Raw genomic sequence first — 22,821 nt, 5'->3', positions numbered from 1 at the left:
ACAAAAGATTAGTAACAGTACCAAAATGTGGAAGCTCAACAGTACACTTCTTAACAACTTCTGGGTCAAAGAGGAAATCAAGGAAGAAATCAAAATGTTTCGAGAGTTCAATGAAAATGAAGACACAAGCTATCAAAATATTTGGGACACAGCTAAAGCAATCCTAAGAGGGAAGTTCATAGCTATACAAGCACACATTAGGAAACAAGAAAAGGCACAAATAAACAGCCTGATTGCACATCTTAAAGACCTAGAAGAAGAACAACAAAGGAACCCTAAAGCAACCAGAAGAACAGAAATTACTAAAGTTAGGGCAGAAATAAATAACATTGAGAATAGGAAAAAAAAAAAAAAAAAACCCTGCACAGAGGACCTAGTGGTGGTTGTATTATTATGTGGAAAACTGAGAAATGTTATGCATATACAAATGATTGTATTTACTGTCAACTGTAAAACATTAGTCTCCCAATAAATAAAAATAAAAGCTTCTGGAGGAAGGAAAAAAAAAAAAAAAGAAAGGAAAAGAAGGCAGGACCATAGAAAAAAAAGGGGGTAAATATATAAATGCCGGGATAGCCTGAGGGTACTTCTTCCCGAGCTAGTGCTCTCTGGGTTGGAGAGAACTCAATTGGAGCTGATCTAGGCTGCTGTGTGGGAGAGGGATCAGGAACGCGTGCTGCACCAACTTCCGCAGGAGATACACTCTGGAACTCTCGGAGCCGGAAAGCAATTTCCAAGTGTCTTTAATCAGAAGAGCAGCTGTTTTTATACTCTCCAAGTAGGGTGGAAACAGGATGTGATATAGAGAGGGTGGAGAGAAAAGTGACTGGTGAAAATCAGAGTGTGACAAGGAGGGGGCGGAACAGGCGAGAATCCTATAACTGAACCACCAATGCCCTGGAGTGCTTTATGTAAAAGTGATTTATGTAAATAGACCAAACCTTTGGATCAGTAAATCCCTAAATAGGCATATGGATAAGAAGAAGCCAGGGGGAGATGGCAACTACCCAACATATAAAAAATATAGATGGGGGGCAGGTGGTGGCAAACCTGATGGAGTGCACATGTTACAATGTGCAAGCACCTGGTTTCAAGCCCCCAATCCCTACCTGCAGGGGGAAAGCTTTGTGAGTGGTGAAGCAGTTAAAGATAATAAAAACTATATGTAGATAGGGAAATAATAGTCCACCCATATCTGTGACCTTGGGAGAACTACAGCAGTTTCCAGTGGAGGGAATAGGGACACAGAACTCTGGTGGTGGGAAGAGTGTGGAATTATACCCTTGTTATCTTATAATTTAACAAAATTTTGTAATAAAGTTACAAAAAAATGTTAGGTGAGTCTGTATTAAGGGAACAACTTCCTGTGACTCCTAACACATTCAGGTTAGTGAGTGCCAGTCCTCAAGAAAGCCAGACTCGCTTGCTTCTCCTGCAACTTGATGGATGCATAGACATCAATAAGGTGAATATTCTTGCCAATATTCATCAGTATTCTCATGTTTTAGCTTCAAAATGCAGGAAAATCTTGAAAAGGCAAAACATGCCAGAGAGTGGGTAGAGTGGTGGACTTAAAAGCATGAAGTCCTGACTCCTATCCCATCATCTCGTGTCAGGTGATACTCTGGTTCTCTTTTATAAACTTTAAAAGGGACCTTCTTTGCATGAATATGGAATAGGGGATGAACTCACTCTCAAGCAGAAGCTGAAAAACAAGATCAGATGAGAAAACACAAGTGGAACCTGAACTGGAGTTGGTGTATTGTATTGTTGGTGTAAAAGACTCTAGGGAGGGTGCAGGGGGGTCCTGGAGTAGGGTGACAGAGGACCTAGTGGGGGTTGTATTGTTATGTGGAAAACTCAGAAATGTTATGTGTGTACAGACTATTGTATTTACTGTCGGCTGTTGCTGGGAAATTGTGCCAATGCAGTCACATCTGCCATGTGGTCCCCTCAGGCTACTGCTAGTTCCCTGGAGAGTTGGGACATTCTCGCAGTGCCTGTTCAGCCATGTTGTGCCCTCAGGGCATTGTCTATATCTGGAGTGCTCTGGTTATTCCTCCCCCCTCCCATTGTCACTGAGAGTTATCCTATCCTGGAGTGCTATGGTTACTCCTCCCCCTTCCCATTCTCGCGAAAGCTACTCCTATAAAAACCCTTCGTTTTCCGCACCTCACTCTCTTGCCGGCGCTCCACTCTGGTGTTCAGACGCAGGAAAGGTTACTGCGTGAGGCGGCCATTTTCTCTACCTCCACGTGGCCCGACCTGCTTCTCTAACACCCAACTCTGAGGTGCCAGCGCGAATAAATTTTTGTGTTTCCTCTTCGCTCCAGACCCCCTCTCTCTCTTCTCTGCGGCCCGCGCACTACAACATCTGGCTCTACAACAGACTGTGAAACATTAACCCCCCAATAAAGAAATTACAAAAAACAATAAGATAAAAGGAAACCTCTTGCACTGCTGGTGAAAATATAAATTGGTCCAACCCCTGTGGAGAGCAGTCTGGAGAACTCTCAGAAGGCTAGAAGTAGACCTGCCCTATGATCCTGCAATTCCTTTCCTGGGGATATAGCCTAAAGAACCATCTGTTCTATAGCTGATGGCCTGCAAAATGGAAACCTCTCAGGAACATTATTCCATACTGAGGGGGAAAAAAAGTGACTTTGGGGAAGGGGGGAATTACATTCAGGGGAATAAAACTTCAACATAGTGAACCAGTTTGGGCCAAAATTTGTGTATCAAGAAGCTACAATGGCTCATTTATCTAATATCTGGTATTTCAATTATCTTCCTGTAAGGACTAATTAATATGTTTCTCGGCATCTGGTAAGAATTCCAGAGCCAAAATGAACATTAATGGTTTGGAAGAACTGACTGTCTACAGGTCATTGTGACAGCTCTCAGAGTCTATCACCAGTGAAACCAGGGTGAGCTTTTTTTATTTTAATGTTGATTTATTTATTTTCCTTTCTGTTGCCCTTGTTGTTTTATTGTTGTAGTTATTATTGTTATAGTTATTGATGTTGTCATTGTTGCATAGGACAGAGAGAGATGGAGAGAGGAGGGGAAGACAGAGAGGGGGAGAGAAAGATAGACACCTGCAGACCTGCTTCACCGCCTGTGAAGTGACTCCCTTGCAGGTGGGGAGCTGGGGGCTCGAACCGGGATAGGGTGAGCTTTTAATAGAAGGAGGGAGGGAGGGAAAAAGAATGAGAGAGAATAGTGCATCTCCACAGCACCAAGTGCAAGGATATGGGTTCAAACCCCAGATCCTCACCTGCGGGGGGGTGGGGGGTGGGGAGGGCTTATGAGCTGTACCCTGGTCTGTTTCTCTCTCCTCACCTCCAGTAAATAAATAAGTCTTTGGGGGGGATTAAGAATTAAGGTGGTGAAATAGCTCATATGGCTAGTGCACTGCTTTGCCTGTGGGCAGCTGAGGTCTGAGCACGGCCCCCACCACACTGAAGGAAATGAGTCCAATAGGTTTCTGACCATTCTCACCCAAACTTCCTTCTTCATCCATCAGCCCTGTGTCCTTCCAGCCTAACTCCAGACAGGCTTTAGAAGCACAGGGCACAGAACTTCCATACTAAAGAGTTCCAGAAATGTCTCTTTGTCACTCCTCCCTTCCCCTCTCCCCCCCTTTTTTTTTGCCACCAGGGTTATTGCTGGAGCTCGGTGCCAGCACTAGGAATCCATTATTTTTTTTTTACTTTATTTTTTATTTGGTAGGACAGAGAGAAATCAAGAGGGAAGGGGAGAAAAATAGACATCTGCAGATCTGCTTCACTGCTGGGGGTGGGGGACTCAAACCTGAATCCTTGTGCATGGTGTTACATGTGTTTAACCTGGTGCACCAGTAACTGGCCAGTCACCCCCTCACTCATTCACCCACTCATCTAATCTATATATGGCCTGGGGCTGCATCAACTGACTTTTTTAAAATTTCTTTATTGGGGAATTAATGTTTTACATTCAACAGTGAATACAATAGTTTGTACATGCGTGACATTCCCCAGTTTCCCATATAACAATACAACCCCCACTAGGTCCTCTGTCATCCTTCTATTTTTTTTTTTTTTGTCATTCTAAGGTTTAGCTATTACAGGCCAATTTTTCTAGAACACAGAGACAGTAATCTGAAAGGTAGATAAAATATTGGACTGGAAGGAGTGAGGTTCAATCACTAACATCACATGTGCCAGAGTATGTGTGTAGTTGTGTGTGTGTATCATGAGTAAATAAATTTAAAATATATTTTTAAAACCTTTGTATTGGGACCTGCAGCAATAAGACAGGCTTTGGGGAAGTTTTTTCCTCTCTTTGACCAAGTGCTAGCTGAATGGAGTGCAGTGGAAACTGTAACCAAAGAAGGCATTATGCTTCCAGAAAAATGTCAAGGAGAAGTATTGCAAACAGCAGTAGCAGCCTCCTGTAGTCTGCTCCACCACTGATGAAGCTTATCCCTGAAGGTTGGGGACCACAGGCTCAAACCTAGATCCTTGCGCATGGTAACTTTGCACTTTATCCGTTAAACCACTAGCTGGCCCTGGACTGCCTCTTTTGTAACTCAAGTCCAAATCAACAGACAGAAGTAAAAACGCTTAACATTACCGAGGTGCCACGTACATAGTCCAGGTTCAGAACACTGGGAGAAGAGAAGCTTCAGTGCTGTGGTCTCTCTCTCTCTCTACCTCTCTCCTTCCATTTGAGAAAGTTGGCCCACAGCAGTGAAGTTCCAGCAAGAACAACAACAGAATCAGGTGAATATTAAATCCATTACTGACTCAGCTGAGATGTGATGTAATGGCAAGGAAGCAGGTGTGCATATTTCGTCATTATTTGTGATAAGAGACTCAAAGATGCCATCAATGGATGTGGGGTGAAGTAAGGTGTCATTTCAGAGGCAGCCAGAACACTAATGCATTTCTAGGGAGAGGCATAAATAGGGAAGAGGTAGTAGTAAGCCAAGCTCTAATGGGTGTTGAGATTATGCTCTACTCAGGAAAGGCTGGTTTTTTTTTTTTTTTTTTTTTTTTTTTTTTTTTTTTTAAAGCCCCAGCTTTCTTCCCCTCCCCAGCCAAGCACCACTCTTCATTTAAGCTGAGACTGCTTCTGCTGCTCTGCAATCTGTGCTAAAAGTTTCTTTAGAAAACTAATCCTTTCTACCGGCATAAGGATCCTGGTTCGAGCCCCCGGCTCCCCATCTGCAGGGGAGTCACTTCACAAGCAGTGAAGCAGGTCTGCAGGTGTCTATCTTTCTCTCCTCCTCTCTATCTTCCCCTCCTCTCTCCATTTCTCTCTGTCATATCCAACAATGTCGGCATCAATAACAACAACAATAATAACTACAACAATAAAACAAGGGCAACAAAAGGGAATAAATAAATAAACAAAAATGAAAAATAATCCTTTCTGTTGCCAACCAATCAGAAAAATGGAAAGGCACCAATGATACCTAATATGGAAGCTTCAGTGATTTGTTAGAGTCAACTGAATGAAAACACATACACATACATTTCATGGGGCTCAGTAGGTAGAGTGCATGCCTTACCGTGTGTGAGAAAAATAGACAAACACCCCCTCAGTTTCTCTTTGTCCTATCAAAATAAAATATATAGAAAGAACAAAAAAAAAAAAAAAAGGAAAATCTGGCTGCCAGGAGCAGTGGATTCATCATGCAGGCATTAAGCCCCAGCGATAACCCTGGAGGCAACAAAAAAAAAAGAAAAAATGAATTTCAATGTCCATCAAAGATAAAGAAGTTATGGGGCTTATACTCCATAGAATACTCGTCTGCAATCAGAAAAGATAATATCATGTCTTGGAGAAAAAGAAAGAGAAAAGAAGGAGCCAAACTATTCTAAGACTTTGTGAGAACTCCGATGGGTATTGTTGGGAGGGTGGGGACACAGGCCTTTGGTGGTGAGTGCAGTGTGTGTGGAACTACACCCTGTCATCTCCTGATCGTGTCACTGCTATGAACTCCAGACCCATGGGTTTTTTTTTTCTTTGTGGATCTTCTTTTGATAAAATAAATAACACTGAAAATGTTCTACCAAATTCTTGGTGGGCCCAGTGACAATTTTCCCTTTAGAATCAAAATGGCAAGATCACTGGGGAGATAGGTAGCTCAGTTGTAGAGTATAGGCATTACAGATGTGACATCGTGGTTCTCTCACAGGCACTGTAAGAGGCAGAGATGCTCTACCCTCTCCTTTTTTTTTTTTTTTTTTTGGTTTATTGCTGGGGCTCAGTGTCGGCACTACAAATCCACTGCTCCTGGAGGCCATTTTTTCCATTTTATTGGACAAGACAGAGAGAAATCAGCTCTGGCATATGGCGGTGTTGGGGATTGAACCTGAGCACCAAGGGTCTCAGGCATGAAAGTCTGACACACTACCGCTGTGTATCACACAATGACCTGAGTGAAGTCAGAGAAACATCTAGCTCCTCGCTCTCCTGCACATGTGAAACTCTATACATCTCATATGTAACGAATGAAATCTTTTAGAAAACCAGGATGGCCCCTAGGTAAAGTGTTGTTACCCCTGGCTGGGGAGACAGCATGAGGGTTGTGCAACAGACTTTCATGCCTGAGGCTCTGAGGTCCCAGGTTCAATTCCCCGCAACATCATAAGGCAGAATTGAGCAGGGCTCTGGTTGGTGATCTCTCTCTCTCCTTTCCTCCACCTCTCTTATTAAATTAATTAATTTTAAGGGAGCCGGGCAGTAGAGCAGCGGGTTAAGCGCACGTGGCGCAAAGTGCAAGGACCTGCATAAGGATCACAGCTCTAGGCCCAAGCTCCCCACCTGCAAGAGAGTCATTTCACAGGCAGTGAAGCAGATCTGCGGGTGTCTTATCTTTCTCTCCCCCCCCATGTCTTCCCCTCTCTCCATTTCTCTCTGTCTTAATCCAACAATGACGACATCGATAACAACAACAATGAGGGCAACAAAAGGGGGAAAAAAAGCAAAATTGAAAAAATCTCTTAAATAATAATTAATTTTAAAGAGAAGTTGTATCCTGCCAGGAGCCATTTCTCTGCTTGATAGATGATAAGCTTTGAAACAATGGAAGACAAGTTTCATTTCCCCCTCAGGTAGACCATTTATCAGAAACAGTGACACAACACATAGTTGTGGTAGCAAACATGATTTCATCCATTGTATGTTGCAAGGAACATTCCCCTTTGAAGATTGCTCCCCCTCCTCCTCCTCCAGCACTTCCCCCCTCCTTCCCCAAAGCCTTATAATGCCTGTGTTCACAATAAAATTTTGCAGCTTGATCAGAAACCTGTCTTGCTGTCATTCTTTGTGTCTCGTGTCCCTATCATTTCAGGTCTTATTGGTTTCCTAGCCCCTGCTCACTGCCCTGCTGGCCGGGGCAGTATCCCAGCTTAAGTCTTTATACTAGAGTTATAGTTACTAAGAGGCAGTGGGAACACTGGGGGGGTGAGGTGCAGAAAACTGGTTGAGAAAGTCCACTGCATTATTTCTGCGTCTCTGTGCTCTGTGAGTGGGAGACTAGAATACAGGGGAGACATCTGCAGGCCACGCCTAGTGCTGGCAGCATGTTGGCCGAACCAAATGTCCTTTCCAGTGGGAGAAAAATTTTTAAAAAGAAAGAAAAAGGAAGGCAGAAAGGAAGGAAGGGAAAGAGGAAGAAAAGAGGATAGAAGGAAGAAACAAATGATAGGACAGAGGAAAGAAAGAAAAAGGGAAGGAAGGAGGGAAGGGAGAAAGAAAGGATGGACAAATGGAATTTAAGGATAGAATGGACAGGTAAGTAGTATAGTGGTAATGCAGAAACTCTCATGCCTTAGGTTCCAGAGTTTCCAGTTCAATACCTACCCTGCACTACCATAAGCCAGAGCTGAGCACTGTTCTGTTAAAAAAAAAAGAAAGAAAGAAAGAAGAGAAAAGGGAGAAAGAAAGAAAGAAAATAGAAAGAAATAGTAACCGCGAGCAAGAAATGAACAAGTGGGTTGTCCATCAAGGTATATCCAATGTTAACATTGCTGCCTTGGAAGAGAAGCCCAGAGCAGGAGGTGGTGCTATTTGTCGGGGCCTCACGTAGGGCGGGGGCAGAGCACACACACAGCACACACCTGGCACTGGGGGAGCTCCAGGGACGCTGGAGTCACAGGGCAATGTCCCTGTCTTTCTCTCTTTCTCAAAATTGAAAATGAAAAATTGGGCCAGGAGATGCTCAGTAGTATGTATGTGGGAGGTACTGGGTCCTCTCCCCAGCACTGGAGAGATAGTGAGAAAGAGATAGAGAGAGACACAGAGATCAGGTAGATCTAGCTGTCTAAAAGGGTGATGCTCCCTCCTGGGTTTGAAAATTGGTTGGAATCTAGTGGGATGCTGCCAAGCCATGTGTGTGGGAGAACATCAGGCTGCACCATGATGGGAATGAGTGGATGAAACTCTTGAATTGTGTCACTGCCCCTCCACTCTTATTTTCAGGTCATGCTTACTCCCTTAGATTGCAAAATCTGCTGTCACTAGCAGTGTTTTCCTATGATTGCAGTGCTGGTATTGTTATCTCCCCCTAAGTCACAGCTATTGGGAAACAGAAATGTTTCCAATTCTGTACTGTAACCTTCAATGGATATATATGTTGTTGTTGTTGTTGTTTGTCTCCAAGGTTATTGCTGGGGCTTGGTGCCAGCACTACAAATCTACTGTTTCTGGTGGCCATTTTTTTCCATTTTATTGTAGTTGACAGAGAAAAATTGAGAGGGAGGGGAGATAGAAAAGAGACACCTGCATACCTGCTTCACCACTTGTGAAGCTTTCCCCCTGCAAGCGGGGAACAAAGGTTTGAACTCAAATCTTGCTCAGGTCCTTGTGGTTAATATTATGTGTGCTTAACGCAGTTTGCCATGGCCTAACCCCCACAGGTGTCTCTCTTTCTATTTCCACCACCACCACCCCATCTTCCATCTTGATTTCTGTCTCTATCCAAATTAATAAATAAAATTTTTAAATGAATACGTTTTTAAGGACAAAAAACTCAGATTCGTTCCTTTGTGTCGGGGTTCTTTGGTATTTCTGTAAAAAAAAAAAAACGGACAAGAAAGAAAAGCAAACACAGAAAAAGACTTGTCTTCTGCAAATCAAACAAAGAAATGTGACTTTAAACCCATCACAAGGCTATAAAAACAAAAAAGACCTGATAACACCTGACAATATCAAGACTGGATAATCAAAAAGGCCTGTTGGTACAGAAACTGGACACTCCACACATTGTTGGTGGCGGAATGTGAACAATGTGGCAGCTCTAGTTAGACAGCCTAGATAGCCACTAAAGAGCCAGCAGTTCTGCTCCCAGGTCTTCCCTCCAGAGGGAAGCTCAAACATGAACATGAACAGCAGCCTCATCCATAGCAGCCAGAAAGTAGATCTCCCTGGAGATGGTGCAGTGGATAAAGGGCTGGACTCTCAGTCCGGGCAGTGGCAGACGCGGTTAATCATTCATATCACCAGGTGTTAGGACCCAGATTCGAGCCCCGCTCCCCACCTGCAGGAGGGATGCTTCATGAGCAGTGAATCAGCTTTGCAGGTGTCTGTCTTTCTCGCTGCCTGTCTTCCTTCCCACCATCTCAATTTCTTTCAGTCCTGTCAAACAAGAAAAAAAAAAAAAAGGCCCCAGGGAGCAGTGGATTTATAGTGCTGACAGAGCGCCAGTGATAACCCTGGTGGAAAAAAAAAGGGGGGGGGGTTGGACTTTCAAGCATGAGGTCCTGAGCTCCATCCCCAGCATCTCACATGCCCAAGTTATGTTCTGGTCTCTCTCCTCTCCATCACCCACTCTCCTAAGTAAATACATATTTAATAAACCAGAAAGTGGAATCCCCTCTCCAAGTGTCCATCAATGACGAATGGAGAAATTAAATGGGGCATATAGTTTGAGAATACAGAGGATGTAATGCTGTAGATACACCTGGTGTAAATTCATTTCTATGAAATTGCCAGGACAGGCAACTCAGTAGAGAAAGATTAATGATTGCCTGGGCTGGGGGCGGGGAGTTGCTGTTAAGAGGTAAAAGATATTTTTTGGTGTGTGTATGTGTATGGTAAGATATTCTGAAATGATTGTGACCATACTAAAAGTTCTGTTTAGCGCTTAAATCAATGACTTGTACAGTTAAATCTAATTCAAATCTAATGTGGGAGATTGAACCTAGGACTTTGGAGCCTCAGGCATGAGAGTCTCCTTGCATAACCATTATACTATCTAGCCCCACGACAGAATCCAATGTAAATGCAATTACAATCTCCAGGGTTCTTTTATCCCTATTTATTTTGGGGGGAGGGTTGGGTGGTGGCGCACGGGGTTAAGGACACAAAATGTTTATTTATTTCGGATAGAGACAAAGAGAAAATGAGAGGAATGGGGAAACAGAGTGAGAGGGAAAGACAGCAGCAGCACTGCTACACTGCTCATGAAGCGTCCCCTCACGGGGAGGGAGGTGGGTGGGGTGGGGTGAGGGGGTGGAGCTTGAACTGAGGTCCTTGCACACATGTGCTTAAACCAGCTGCACACCTGCTGGGGCCGATTCTTCTTCTTTTTTTAAAAAATATTTTTATTTATTTATTTATTCCCTTTTGTTGCCCTTGTTTTATTGTAATTATTATTGTTGTTGATGTTGTCGTTGTTGGATAGGACAGAGAGAAATGGAGAGAGGAGGGGAAGACAGAGAGGGGGAGAGAAAGACATCTGTAGACCTGCTTCACTGCTTGTGAAGCGACTCCCCTGCAGGTGGGGAGCCAGGGGCTCGAACCGGATCCTTACGCCGGTCCTTGAGCTTTGAGCCACTTGCACTTAACCTACCACCGGACTCCAGATTCTTTTATTCTCTTAACCTTACCTTGATAAAAAGGAAGAGCTCTGGGGGGCGGGAGATGGTGCATCTGGTTAAGTGCACATGTTACTATGCACAAGGACCCGGCTTTGAGCCCCAGCTCCCTATCTGTAGGTGGGGGGGGGGTGTGTGTGTGTGTGTCTGGGACGACAGGACGCTTCCCCAGAGGTGAAGCAGGTCTGCAGGTAGCTTTCTTCCTCTTACCTCCCCTCCCCAATTTCTCTATCTTATCCAATTAAAAAAAAACTTTTTAAAAGAGCTCTTTTAGCTCCATGAAATTGGGTGATCTGAGTGATAGTTATCTACTTGTTTATTTATTTATTTTAGTAACTTCATGTTAATCGTCAGCTCTTGAGCTCCATGAAATTGGATGATCTAATGGTATTTATTTATTTATTTATTTTACGAACTCCATGTTAAGTCTTCCTGGTCCCGGGGGTGTGCAAGTGAGCTATGACCATTTTCTGGGCGCGCCGAGGACATCTGAAATGGAGCCCGGGCTCCAGGGCGGCCCTGCATGGCTTTCCCCGCGGGGTGAGGCCGGGGCACCCCAGGCCGGGGAGGTCCCCGGAGCGCGGGGCACAGGGGTGCGGGCGGAGCGGGCCGGGGGCGCCGGGGGTGGGGCGCGGGCGGAGCGGGCGGGGGGCGCCGGGGGCGGGGCGCGGGCGGAGCGGGCCGGGGGCGGGGTGCGCCCTTGCCGTGCGCGCTCAGCCCGAGGAGCCAGCGGCGCCCCGCGGTCCTAAGAGCCGCCTCGCCGGGCGCCGGCGCACCAAGGTCTCCCGGAGGCCGCCCTCCAGCGCGCCCCGAGGCGCCCCCACTTCCCGCGGGGAGGCTGCGAAGCTTTGTCCCGCGGACCCGGGGCTGGGCCCAGAGCAGTCAGGGGAGCCCCGCCGGCCCGCCCCCGGGAAGCCCCTCCCGCCGCCGGCTCCTCCTCTTCCCCTCGGCCGCCGCCCCGCCCCGCGCCGCGACCCAAACAGCACCGCGCCCGCCCGCCCTCCGCGACAGATCGCCAGCCCCCGCCCGCGCCCCCCGCCCGCGCCCCCCGCTCGCGCCCCGCCGGCCCCCCGCCCGGCCCGGCCAGCGATGCTGCTGCTGGCGGCCGCCTTCCTCGTGGGCTTCGTGCTGCTGCTCTACATGGTGTCGCCGCTCATCAGCCCCAAGCCGCTCGCGCTGCCCGGGGCGCATGTGGTGGTGAGTGGCCTCCTGGCGCAGCGCCCCCGGCCGCCCCCTCTGCGGGGCACGGGTCACCTGTCGCCGGCCACCCAGCCGGCCGGGCCCGGGGAGGCCGCGAGAACCCCGCCCTCCGCCCTCCGCCGGCTGCGCGCGTCCCGGCCCGGGACGCTGGGGTGCGGTGGCGTTTGCTGCTTCGGGGCGCCCCGATGGGTCAGCATAGGAGCCGAGGGCTGGAAAGTTTGCAGAGGACGCCGCTGCGGGGTCCCGCACGGCGGGGACCTGGTGTGCGTGTGTGGGGGGGGTGTCCCTGCTCAGATATGGAAAATGGCCTCTGCGCCTCTGCGAGTGACAGAAAGAGCAGGGAGCGACTCACCTGGGAGCAGGGATCTGCTGCAGCTCAGCGGTGGTCCTCGCTCGTGGTGCTGGGGCTCGACTGGCCCGTCCACACCGCGGGGTTCAGAGCCCAGCCTGGGATGGGCTGCAACCCTCTGCTGGCCTTCCAGGGTGCGAGGGAGGATGGGAGGGACCTGGCCAAGGACCTGGCTGGAGCTCTGGGAATGACAGGGATGTGCAGGGCTTTGCTTGTTTCTCACCGGGAGCGGGTAGATTCACAAGTCCCCTCTCGCTTTTTTTTTCTTTCTGCAGACAAGCGCCTTGTTCTCTTCTTTTTCTCTTTCCTTTCTTCTTTTTTCCTTCCTTTTTGTTTTCGGTGGGGCCTCGGCAGGGGGCTTGAACCCAGGTCTCCATGCAAGGGGAGGTGTGGCTGTACCCAGTGAGCTGTCTCCAGGCCCCAGGGCACCATTTCTTATAAGGGGAAGCGTCTCACCTGTGCCCTGTGCAGTGACTTCCCTCCTCCCTGCTTGAGTTGGTGTCACACTCAGGCTGGAGGTGACATAAGCGTGCGCTTCTCTGGGATTCCAACCTCCCAGAAGAGCCCCGTGACCCGGGCATCCTTGCTTTTTCCCAGTGCTGTCTATCTGGGCGAGAATCTGTGAGCAGCGGAAATGTGACTTCTGTCATTTCTCTTTGGTAAAACTCTGTTCTCCACTCCTGCTGACCGGCCGGGTGGTGGTAGGAGAGGAGCTGATTGTAAACTCATTTAAAGAGAGAGAGAGAGCGAGAGAAGCAGGACTTGATCACGATGCTAAGTTCTGGAAGTGTGATATCTACAAGGGAACTTCTGCTGTGGAAAGCCTGGCTTTGAAAGTTGGACTCTGCTAGAACTTAGGTTTGCAGAGTATGATTAGGAGAAAGCGCAAAGCAAAGGTATAGTCACAAAAACGTTGATCCAGGCAACCAGGGAGATAGCGGACGTTGATCCAGGCAACCAGGGAGATAGCGGAGAACTGACATCTGCAAGCCAGACTTTCCTGGTTGGATTCCTGGTACCATCAATAGCCAGAGGTGAGCTGTGCTCTAGTCAAAGGGGTGGGGGGAGGAAGGAAGTGTTGACTCAGTTTTCTTTTGTTTTAAGATTTTTAAAGATTTTATTTATTCATGAGAAATGACAGGAGAAAGAAAGAACCAGACATCACTCTGGTACATGTGCTGCCGGGGATTGAACTCATGCTTGAGAGTCTAGTCCCTTAGTCAACCTCATGCTTGAGAGTCTAGTCCCTTAGCCACTGCACCACCTCCCAGACCATGCATGACTCAGTTTTCTAAGGGACTTTTATTTTTACAATGTGTCTTTTTATTATATTTTATTGTGTTTGTCATTATTTGTTTATTTTGTGTATATATGGAGAGAAATCTAGAGGGAAGGAGGTAATAGAGACAGAGAGGCGCCTGTAGCACTGCTCCACCACTTGAGAAGCTTTCCCCGCTGCAGGTGGGGACCGAGGGCCCGAACCCCGGTCAGTGTGCAGTTTGGTATGTGCATTCTGCTGGGCGCACCATCGCCAGGCACTGCTTTGCTTCTTTATATCCTGGGTGTGAGTGAGATTATCTGGTATCTTTCTCCTTCTGATGGCCATGTTGTGGCAAAAGGCGAGAGCCTATCCTTTTTATAGCCAAGTAATATTCCCTTGCGTAGACAGAAGGGCACTTGGGCACTTGAGCCGTGCAGTTAACATAGGTGCGCAGGTTTCTTTCCGGATCTGTGTTTGTTTGGGCCATACTCCACTATACATAATGCAAGGATGATATGAATAATTCACAGGATGTCACCATCTGGCTTTATTTATTTATTTTTTCAAATTTAAAATACTTATTCCCTTTTGTTGCCCTAGTTGTTTTATCATTGTAGTCATTATTGTTGTCGTCATTGTTGGATAGGACAGAGAGTAATGGAAAGAGGAGGGGAAGACAGAGAGGGGGAGAGAAAGAGAGACACCTGCAGACCTGCTTCACTGCTTGTGAAGCGACTCCCCTGCAGGTGGGGAGCCGGGGCCTCAAACCGGGATCCTTACGCCAGTTCTTGCGCTTTGCGCTACCTGCGTTTAAGCCGCTGTGACTCCCCCTCACCACCTGGCTTTCTTAATGGCATAAGAAGAATGAATGTGAAATTCGTTTGCTGGAGCTTGTGGGGGCTGGGCTGGGTGGCAGTAGGCAGAGGAGCTGGTGTGTGGGAGGTCAGCTAATGTGGCTTTGTGGTCAGGCCTTTCCCGTCACTGCTGACAGTCCCCTTTCAGGGCAGTTCTTACATGCTGGGGCTTGCTCCCTAATTAACAGTGGCAACCTGCATAGCACGTCTAAGCATAGATGCTTATTTAAGTCAGCCATTTTTCAAAAGCAGCTTCATTAACTCGGGGAGAACCAGAAAATCAAGTCTTCCCCCTTTTGAGGCACAGGGTTGGGAACAGCAAGTCCTTGTCTGCAAACCACCTCCCTCTGTCCTCAGTGACAGGTGGGTGCTTTATGGGACTGGTGAAATAGCTCACTGGGGTAGTGCGCTGTTTTTGCCGTGTGCGTGATCTGGGCTCCAGCCTAGCCCTCATCACACTGAAGATGTCTTTGTGCTGTGGTTTATCTCTCTGCCTCTTTGACTTGCAAAGTAAGAAGCAAACAAAGGAGGTGTGCTGTCTGATGAGAGAGACCAATATCTGCACTGAGTAGGAGGCAGAGATGAGGAAGAAGTTGGGGAGACAGGGCACGATGGGGGTGTGTGAGAGAGAGGTGTGCGGAAGATGGGACATGGGACCTATGTGGCCACACTGTCTTGGTCAGTCATTATTTCCCTTATTAAAAAAAAGTAAAAAAAAAAAAAAAGGAAAGAAGAAAGTGATAAGGAAATTAAATGGTTTATTTGTTTATTTGTTTATATTTTTATTTATTTATTATTGGATAGAGAAGTTGAGAGGAGGAGGAGATGGGGGAGAGAGAGAGAGAGAGAGAGAGAGATATGCCTGCAGCCCTGCTTCACCACTTGTGAAACTTTCCCCCTGTAGGTGAGGACTAGGGGCTTGAACCTGGGTCTTTGAGCACTACATGTAATATAATGAAATCAAATTATCATCTTTAGTGGCCCATGTCTTGGTTGAATTTACCAATCCTGGGGCCGGGTGGTGGCGCACCTGGTTGAGCGCACATGCTACAGTGCACAAGGACCCAGGTTCGAGTCCCGGTCCCCACCTGCAGGGGGAAAGCTTCACGAGCGGTGAAGCAGGGCTGCAGGCGTCTCTCTGTCTCTCTCCCTCTCTCCCTCCCCTCTTGATTTCTGGCTGTCTCTATCCAATAAATAAATAAAGATAATGAAAAAAATTTTAAAAAAGAATTTACCGGTCCTCAGGTTATTCTAAAAGCTTCCTCCGTCCCCACCAAGGTGATTTGGGGGGTCTGGTGTCTTCCTGTCGCCACCACTCTTTTCTTGGTGACTTTTATTTATTTATTTGATAGAGGGATAGAGAGCGAAGGAAAGGGAGAGGGAAGGAGAGAAATGAAGAGACGCCCGCAGCACTGCTCTCCTGCTCTTCACGGATGTGAAGCTTCTCCTGTTGGTGGGGCGGAAGTATGTGAACTCACATCCTTGAGCATGGTAATCTGTGCACTCTACTGGCGCACCACTGCTTGGCCCTGATCTTATCTTTCCCCTCCAGGGTTGTCGCTGGGGCCCAGTGTCTGCACTACAAATCTACCAGTCCTGGCAGCCATTTTTTTTTTTTTCCCTATTTTGTTAGGACAGAGAGAAATTGGGGATGGGGGAAAGTAGAAAGGGAGGGACCTGCAGACTTGCTTCACTGCTGCAGGTGGGGAGTAGGAGCTTGAACGCAGGTCCTTGCACATGGTACTGCACTTTTTTTTTTTTTGCCTCCAGGGTTATCACTGGGGCTCAGTGTCTGCACTACACATCCACTGCTCCCGGAGGCTATTTTCCCCATTTTGTTGCCCTTGTTGTAGTTATTAATATTGTTGTTGGATAGGACAGAAATGGAGAGAGGAAGGGAAGACAGAGGGGGGGAGAGAAAGACAGACACCTGCAGACCTGCTTCACCGCCTATGAAACGACTCCCCTGCAAGTAGGGAGCCGGAGGCTCGAACTGGTGGTCCTTGCGCTTTGCTCCATGTGTGCTTAACCCTCTGTGCTACCGCTGCTCCCCCTCCCCCCGGTACTGTACTCTTAACTGAGTGTGGCACTACCTGGCCCTCATTTTTTTTTTAATTTAGTTGTTGTTATTATTATTATCATCAGCATTACCAGAGCACTGCTCAACTCTAACCGATGGTGGTGTGGGGGATTGAACCTGGGACCTTGACGCCTCAGGCACAAGAGTCTTTTTATGTAATCATTAAACTATCTCCCCCAACTGTTCTTGTATTTTTTTTTTATTTAAGAAAAGAGACATTAACAAAACCATAGGATAAGAGGGGTACAGTTCCACACAATTTCCACCACCCGATCTCCATATCCCATCCCCTCCCCTGATAGCTTTCCCATTCTCTATCCCTCTGGGAGCATGGACCCAGGGTCGTTGTGAGTTGCAGAAGGTGGAAGGTCTGGCTTCTGTAATTGCTTCCCCGCTGAACATGGGCGTTGGCTGGTCAATCCACATACTCCCAGTCTGCCTCTCTCTTTCCCTAGTGTTCTTGTATTTTCTTAGAATGTTCAAGGATAACAGATGAGAATTGCCTTAAGTATATACTCAGTTGCCTTCTAAGCATTAACTGACTTGAGTAAACAGGAACCCAAATGGGAGTGTTAAGTTACTTGTGTTCCTGTGGACACATCATAGAAGCCCTCCGGTTGGACCCTGTGCTTTGTCCTGCAGTCAGACACTCAACAGCTCTTGCCCTCTGTCTGCAGTCAAGGCAGAGGACAGCAGCTCTGAATAACAGAGCGCCCATTTTGCTTAGAAGTTGCTCTGGCGCTGCTTTTCGCTTTCCAGAGATGCTATCGGGCACCGGTTCCACAAATCGTCGCAACACAAGCAATGAAATGATGCCGTGGTGTCTTTCATCTCTCCCTCTCTCACCTTCGATCTAAAAAGTAAGGCAGGGTTGGGGAGACAGCATACTGCGGACGGCCTCCATGCCGGAGACTCTGGGGTCCCAGGTTCAGTCCCCAGCAGCTCTTCCATAAACCAGAGCTGGGCAGGGCTGTGGTTAAAATGAAAATAAATAAGGGAGGGAGTCGGGCTGTAGCGCAGCGGGTTAAGCGCAGGTGGCGCTAAGCAAAAGGACCCGCATAAGGATCCTGGTTCAAGCCCTCGCTCCCCACCTGCAGGGGTGTCGCTTCACAAGCGGTGAAACAGGTCTGCAGGTGTCTGTCTTTCTCTCCCTCTCTCTGTCTTCCCCCTCCCCTCTCCTTTTCTCTCTGTCCTATCCAACAACAATGACAACAATAATAACTACACCAATAAAAAACAACAAGGGCAACAAAAGGGAATAAATAAATAAAATAAATATAAAAAAATAAATAAATAAAAAGAAAAGAAAATAAATAAGGGAGCAGTGAGTGGGCACCAGCCTTTGGGTGGTTGGGTTTGCTCCGAGCTGCTCACCGGGTCTGAGCTGAGGAAGCCGTTTGAGTGGAATATGTGTGTTTGAGGGACTGTGAGAGCCCTGTGTAGGTAGTGGATGTCTTTTGGTGCTTATTTATTCACTTTAGATACAAGGAGGGAGAGAGAGAGAGAGACACGCACCTCATACTGAGGGCCTGGCGTGGCATACTCAGTAGGCTCGGACCCGGGCCGTGCGGTGACAGCAAAGCGCACTGTCCAAGCGAGCCGTTTCACTGAGCCCAGATCTTTATTTATTTATTTTTTTACATTTTTTCTTTTTTTAAAATATTTATTTATTCCCTTTTGTTGCCCTTGTTGTTTTATTGTTGTAGTTAATTATTGATGTCGTTGTTGGATAGGACAGAGAGAAATGGAGAGAGGAGGGGAAGACAGAGAGGAGGAGAGAAAGACAGACACCTGCAGACCTGCTTCACCGCCTATGAAGCGACCCCTGCAGGTGGGGAGCTGGGGGCTTGAACCGGGATCCTTATGCCGGTCCTTGTGCTTTGTGCCACATGCGCTACCACCTGACTCCCCTTTTTTAAATTTTTAATTGGGAGAGACTGGGGGCGTCTCATCAACTTTGGCTCCAGGAATCCAGCCTGAGGCTCCTGTGTGCAGGCTGTGTGCTACCCTTCTGAGGCACCCCTGGGCCCCCCCCCCTGAAGTTCTCTCTCTCTCTCTCTCTTTTAAAGATTTTATTTATTAATGAGAAAGATAGGAGGAGAGAGAAAGAACCAGACATCACTCTGGCACATGTGCTGCCGGGGATCGAACCCAGGACCTCATGCTTGAGAGTCCAAAGCTTTATCACTGCGCCACCTCCCGGACCACCTGAAGTTCTCTTGAGTAAAGGTCCCAGGGAAAAGGCTGTGTTCTGTGCTTGCAGGTGACGGGCGGCTCCAGCGGCATCGGGAAGTGTGTGGCCATCGAGTGTTACAGACAGGGCGCCTTCATCACTCTGGTGGCCAGGAATGAGGTGAGTGTCCCCTCCCTCACACGCCAGGCTCTCACTTCTCTGCCTGGAGGTGCAGGTGCGATTCCTGAGCCTCAGCTGGGTGGTTCTCACCACAAGGGCACAAGCTTCTCTCTGGGAGACAAGTTCTGCAAATAGATGCTCAGTGCCGGCAGCTAGCAGGCTGCATCACAGGTGTATCGCTGCTGTTTTTGTGTGGAGAGAAACAGACAGGAATTGAGAGGGGTCGGGGGACATAAAGAAAGAGAGACCTGCAGCCCTGCTTCACCACTTGTGAAACTTCCCCCCCGTTGGGTGCGGCCCGGGGAGCTGGAACCTGGCTCCTTGTGCACTGTAATGTGTATGCTCAAACAAGTGCTCCCCCACTACAGATCTTTCTTTAAAAGTTAAAAAGGAAATTTCACCACTCCCACCCGTCTTCAGTTCCCCTGTCATCTTGCTCTCGGCTCCCCCCTCCCCAAACCCCCCTCCGCCAGCCCTGTGTTCCGGGCCTGCCTGTCTGTGGCATTGTGGGAGAGTGGTCAGGGCTCAGGGCAACAGCACCTCTGGCCAGAGGAAGCCGGGAAGACCTGAGCTGCCCACAGAGGCTGAGTCATTTGCTTCTGGTGTGATTTGGCTCTTCGTGAAGCCAGACTTCATGGGCCAGTCTCTCTCCCCTGTCAAGCAGGACGTGTGCTTCTCCTGCATCAAGCTTACACAAGAGCTGTTTTCCCAGGGCCTCTTATATTCTCTCTCTCCTTCTTTCTTTCTCTTTTTTTTCTTTCTTAGAAACAGGCAGAAAGCACAAGGACCGGCATAAGGATACTGGTTCGAACCCCGGCTCCCCATCTGCAGGGGAGTCGCTTCACAGGCGGTGAAGCAGGTCTGCAGGTGTCTATCTTTCTCTCCTCCTCTCTGTCTTCCCCTCCTCTCTCCATTTCTCTCTGTCCTATCCAACAATGACGACAACAATAATAACTACAACAATAAAACAAGGGCAACAAAAGGGAATAAATAAATAAAATAAATATTAAAAAACAAACAAACAAAAAGAAACAGGCAGAGAGAGATAGAGAGAGAGAGAGAGCGAGCAGCATTGAAGCTTTTTTCACTGCTGTGGGGATCAGATTCCAACTTAGGCTGTGTACGTGGCGAAGCAGCACACTGTCCAAGAGAGTGATTGTGGTGGTGTCTCTCTCTCTCTCTCTCTCTCTCTCTTTACCAGAGCACTACTCAGCTCTGGCTTATGGTGGTACTGGGGATTGAGTCTGGAACCTTTGATTCCTCAAGCATGAAAGTCCTTTTGCATAACCATATGCTGTTTCCCCAGTCCCCTCCCCTCCTCCCCTCCCTCTTTCCATCCATCCTTTCTTCCTCCCTCTCTTTCTCTTTCTCTTTCTCTTCCAGAGCACACTCACCTCAGCTCTGGTTTATGGTGATGTGGGGGATTGAGCCTGGGACTTTGGAGCCTGATTCATGAGTGTCTCTTTGCATAACCATTGTGCTATCTACCCCCCGCCCCTACTCTTTCTCTTTAATTTCAGTGCTAAGAGATAAACACGCATAGTGCCTCTTAATCTGATTCATATTCCCCCCATATATGTGTGTGTATATATGTAAATACAAATATATACATATATATATAAACTTAGAGTCAGAAAAAAGAGAAGTAGGCAGAGAGAGAAAAGAGAGGAGACAGGAAAGGTGATACCCACAAAGAGCTGCTCCCTAGCTCCCCAGTCTGTGGAGTTCCCATGTGGCCCTGGGGATCAAACCCAGGACCACAGCATAGAAGGCATGAATTCTACTCACGGATTTGCCTCTCTCTCTAGCCCAGGGTCTTTTTTTCAAGTGTGTGTGTGTGTGTGTGTGTGTGTGTGTGTGTGTGTGTGTAGCTGGGGTCCCCAGTGTCTGACGGCTTCTTCATTCAGATAGACTGAGCTAGAGAGAAGGGGAGAAACACCACAGCAGCAGAGCTTCCCCTGGGGCCGTGGCACCTGCCTTGTGATACTAGGGCTTCAGCCTGGGCCTCAGAGATGGCAAGATGCACACCCCAGCCAGTGAGCCATCTCTGAGCCGGGGCCTATTAGCGCCTTGTCCCTGGCACTGCTCAGAGCCAGCAGGGGGCTTGCTAGGTGCTCAGGGCTTTGCTGGTTGCAGAGACACTTGGGAGGGAGGAGGGGAGACAGGAAGGAAGGCCTGAGTGGCATCTTGGCTTGGGGATTTGGGGCTCATCTGTGCAAGGGGGCGGGGAACGCTCGGGTGATGAGTCTCCAGGGAGGGTGCACGGCTGAGCAGATACCCATGGTTGTGGCAGCCCTGAGGGCTGCAGGGAAAGCCACAGTATTGACACTGAATTATTCATGGCAATTTTTTAAAAGTATTTTTGTTTATTAGATAGAGATAGGGAGAAGTTGAGAGGGGGTAGAAGATAGGGAGGGAGAGACAGAGAGACTCCTGCAGCCCTCCTTCACCACTCTTGAAGTTTTCCCCCTGCAGGTGGAGACCAGGGACTTGAACCTGGGTCCTTGTGCACTATAATGTGTGTGCTTAATCAGGTGCACCACTGCCTGGCCCCCATTTATGGCAATTTCAACTTACTTTCTTATTTAAAAAATAATAGAAAAGAGATATATCGACAGAAATCCAGAGAAGAGAGGGAGAGAGAGAGAGAGAGGCAGAGACAGAGACAGAGACACTCCTGCAGAACTGCTTCACCTCTTATGAAACTTGCTCCCTGCAGGTGGGGACTTCGGGTTTGAGCCCGGGTCTTTGCCCATTGTAATGTGTGCTCTCCACCGGGTGAGCCAAGGCCCCTTTCTAAACTTTCTTTTAAAATTCAGGAAAGTGCCAAAGAGATGGCTCTGCCTGTTAGAGCACCAACTTGAATGCCTGAGACCCCAGAGGCTGCAGGCTCAATCCTTGGCATCACCTTAGGCCAGAGTTGAGCCGTCCTCTGCTCCTCAGGACTGCCCTCTCCCCTTCTGTCTCTCATAATAAATCAAGTTTTACCATCTAGGAGGTCTGCAGTGGCTCCCCTGCCTTAGACAAACCCATAACCAGACAGACAACCCGCCAGAGCTAATCGTTCCTTCTTGCTCCTAGGAAAAGCTGCTGCAGGCGAAGAAAGAAATTGAAAAGCACTCCATTAACGACAAACAGGTACAGTCTGGGTCTTCTGAACGCCTTCCTTCTGCCACAAGCACAGCTGTGTACGGGGAGGAAGGCTTCCCTCCCCTGGGAAGAGTGTATTGAAAGCGGCAGGTAGGATTTCCCTGATGGAGATGTACGTATGTTGGCTTGGTTGTAAGAAAGTGATATTGTTTGAGTTATCTGGGAGTTCAAATTATTACAAAAGTGTAAGAGACTCTCAAATGCACATACTGTCACACAAATAGCAGGTTGCTTTGTTAGAAAATGATCGTGTTAAAAAAATATTATTACCTTTATTTTTTAAATGACTAATCATTTCATTTCTTTCTTTCCCTTCCTCCCTTCCTCCCTCCCTCCCTTTCTTCCTTCCTTCCTTCCTTCCTTCCTTCCTTCCTTCCTTCCTTCCTTCCTTCCTTCCTTCCTATCTGGGCAGCTCCCCTGCTGCATCCTCCATTGCTGACACAATGGCCTATTTACATAATCATTGTTTTGCCTGATCTATCTTCTTTCTACCTAGAGACCCACCCTACCTGCAGGGTACATTAATCCTACTAGTTAAAACCCTAGCTATGGAAGCTTTCTACCTTCCCTTTCCTTCTTTTTCTCCACCCCCTTTCTTAGCCATTTCCTTTTCCGACTTGCCACTTCCGGCTCTAAATATATAAAAGCGTTGTCTCTGATCCATAAAGACACATTGCGTTCCCGCTCCACCACACATTCCTGGTCT

The 22,821-nt window shown here is 47.9% G+C and overlaps 1 protein-coding gene across 2 annotated transcripts in view; it reads left to right on the top strand.

Annotated features, from left to right (window-relative positions):
* Positions 1–11,502: 11,502 nt before the first annotated feature.
* KDSR (3-ketodihydrosphingosine reductase) overlaps positions 11,503–22,821 on the top strand; it is a 44,980-nt gene continuing 33,661 nt past the window's right edge. For both annotated transcript variants that reach the window (XM_060174008.1, XM_060174007.1), the window contains exons 1-3: positions 11,503–12,065; positions 18,876–18,965; positions 22,047–22,103. In XM_060174008.1, coding sequence (XP_060029991.1) covers positions 11,958–12,065; positions 18,876–18,965; positions 22,047–22,103 — 255 coding nt within the window. In that variant the 5' untranslated portion in view covers positions 11,503–11,957. The remainder of the gene's footprint in view (positions 12,066–18,875; positions 18,966–22,046; positions 22,104–22,821) is intronic.

Source organism: Erinaceus europaeus, chromosome 15, assembly GCF_950295315.1.
Source record: "Erinaceus europaeus chromosome 15, mEriEur2.1, whole genome shotgun sequence".
In the NCBI taxonomy this organism is placed as follows: domain Eukaryota; kingdom Metazoa; phylum Chordata; class Mammalia; order Eulipotyphla; family Erinaceidae; genus Erinaceus; species Erinaceus europaeus.
This window is presented reverse-complemented; position numbering and strand designations above follow the sequence as displayed.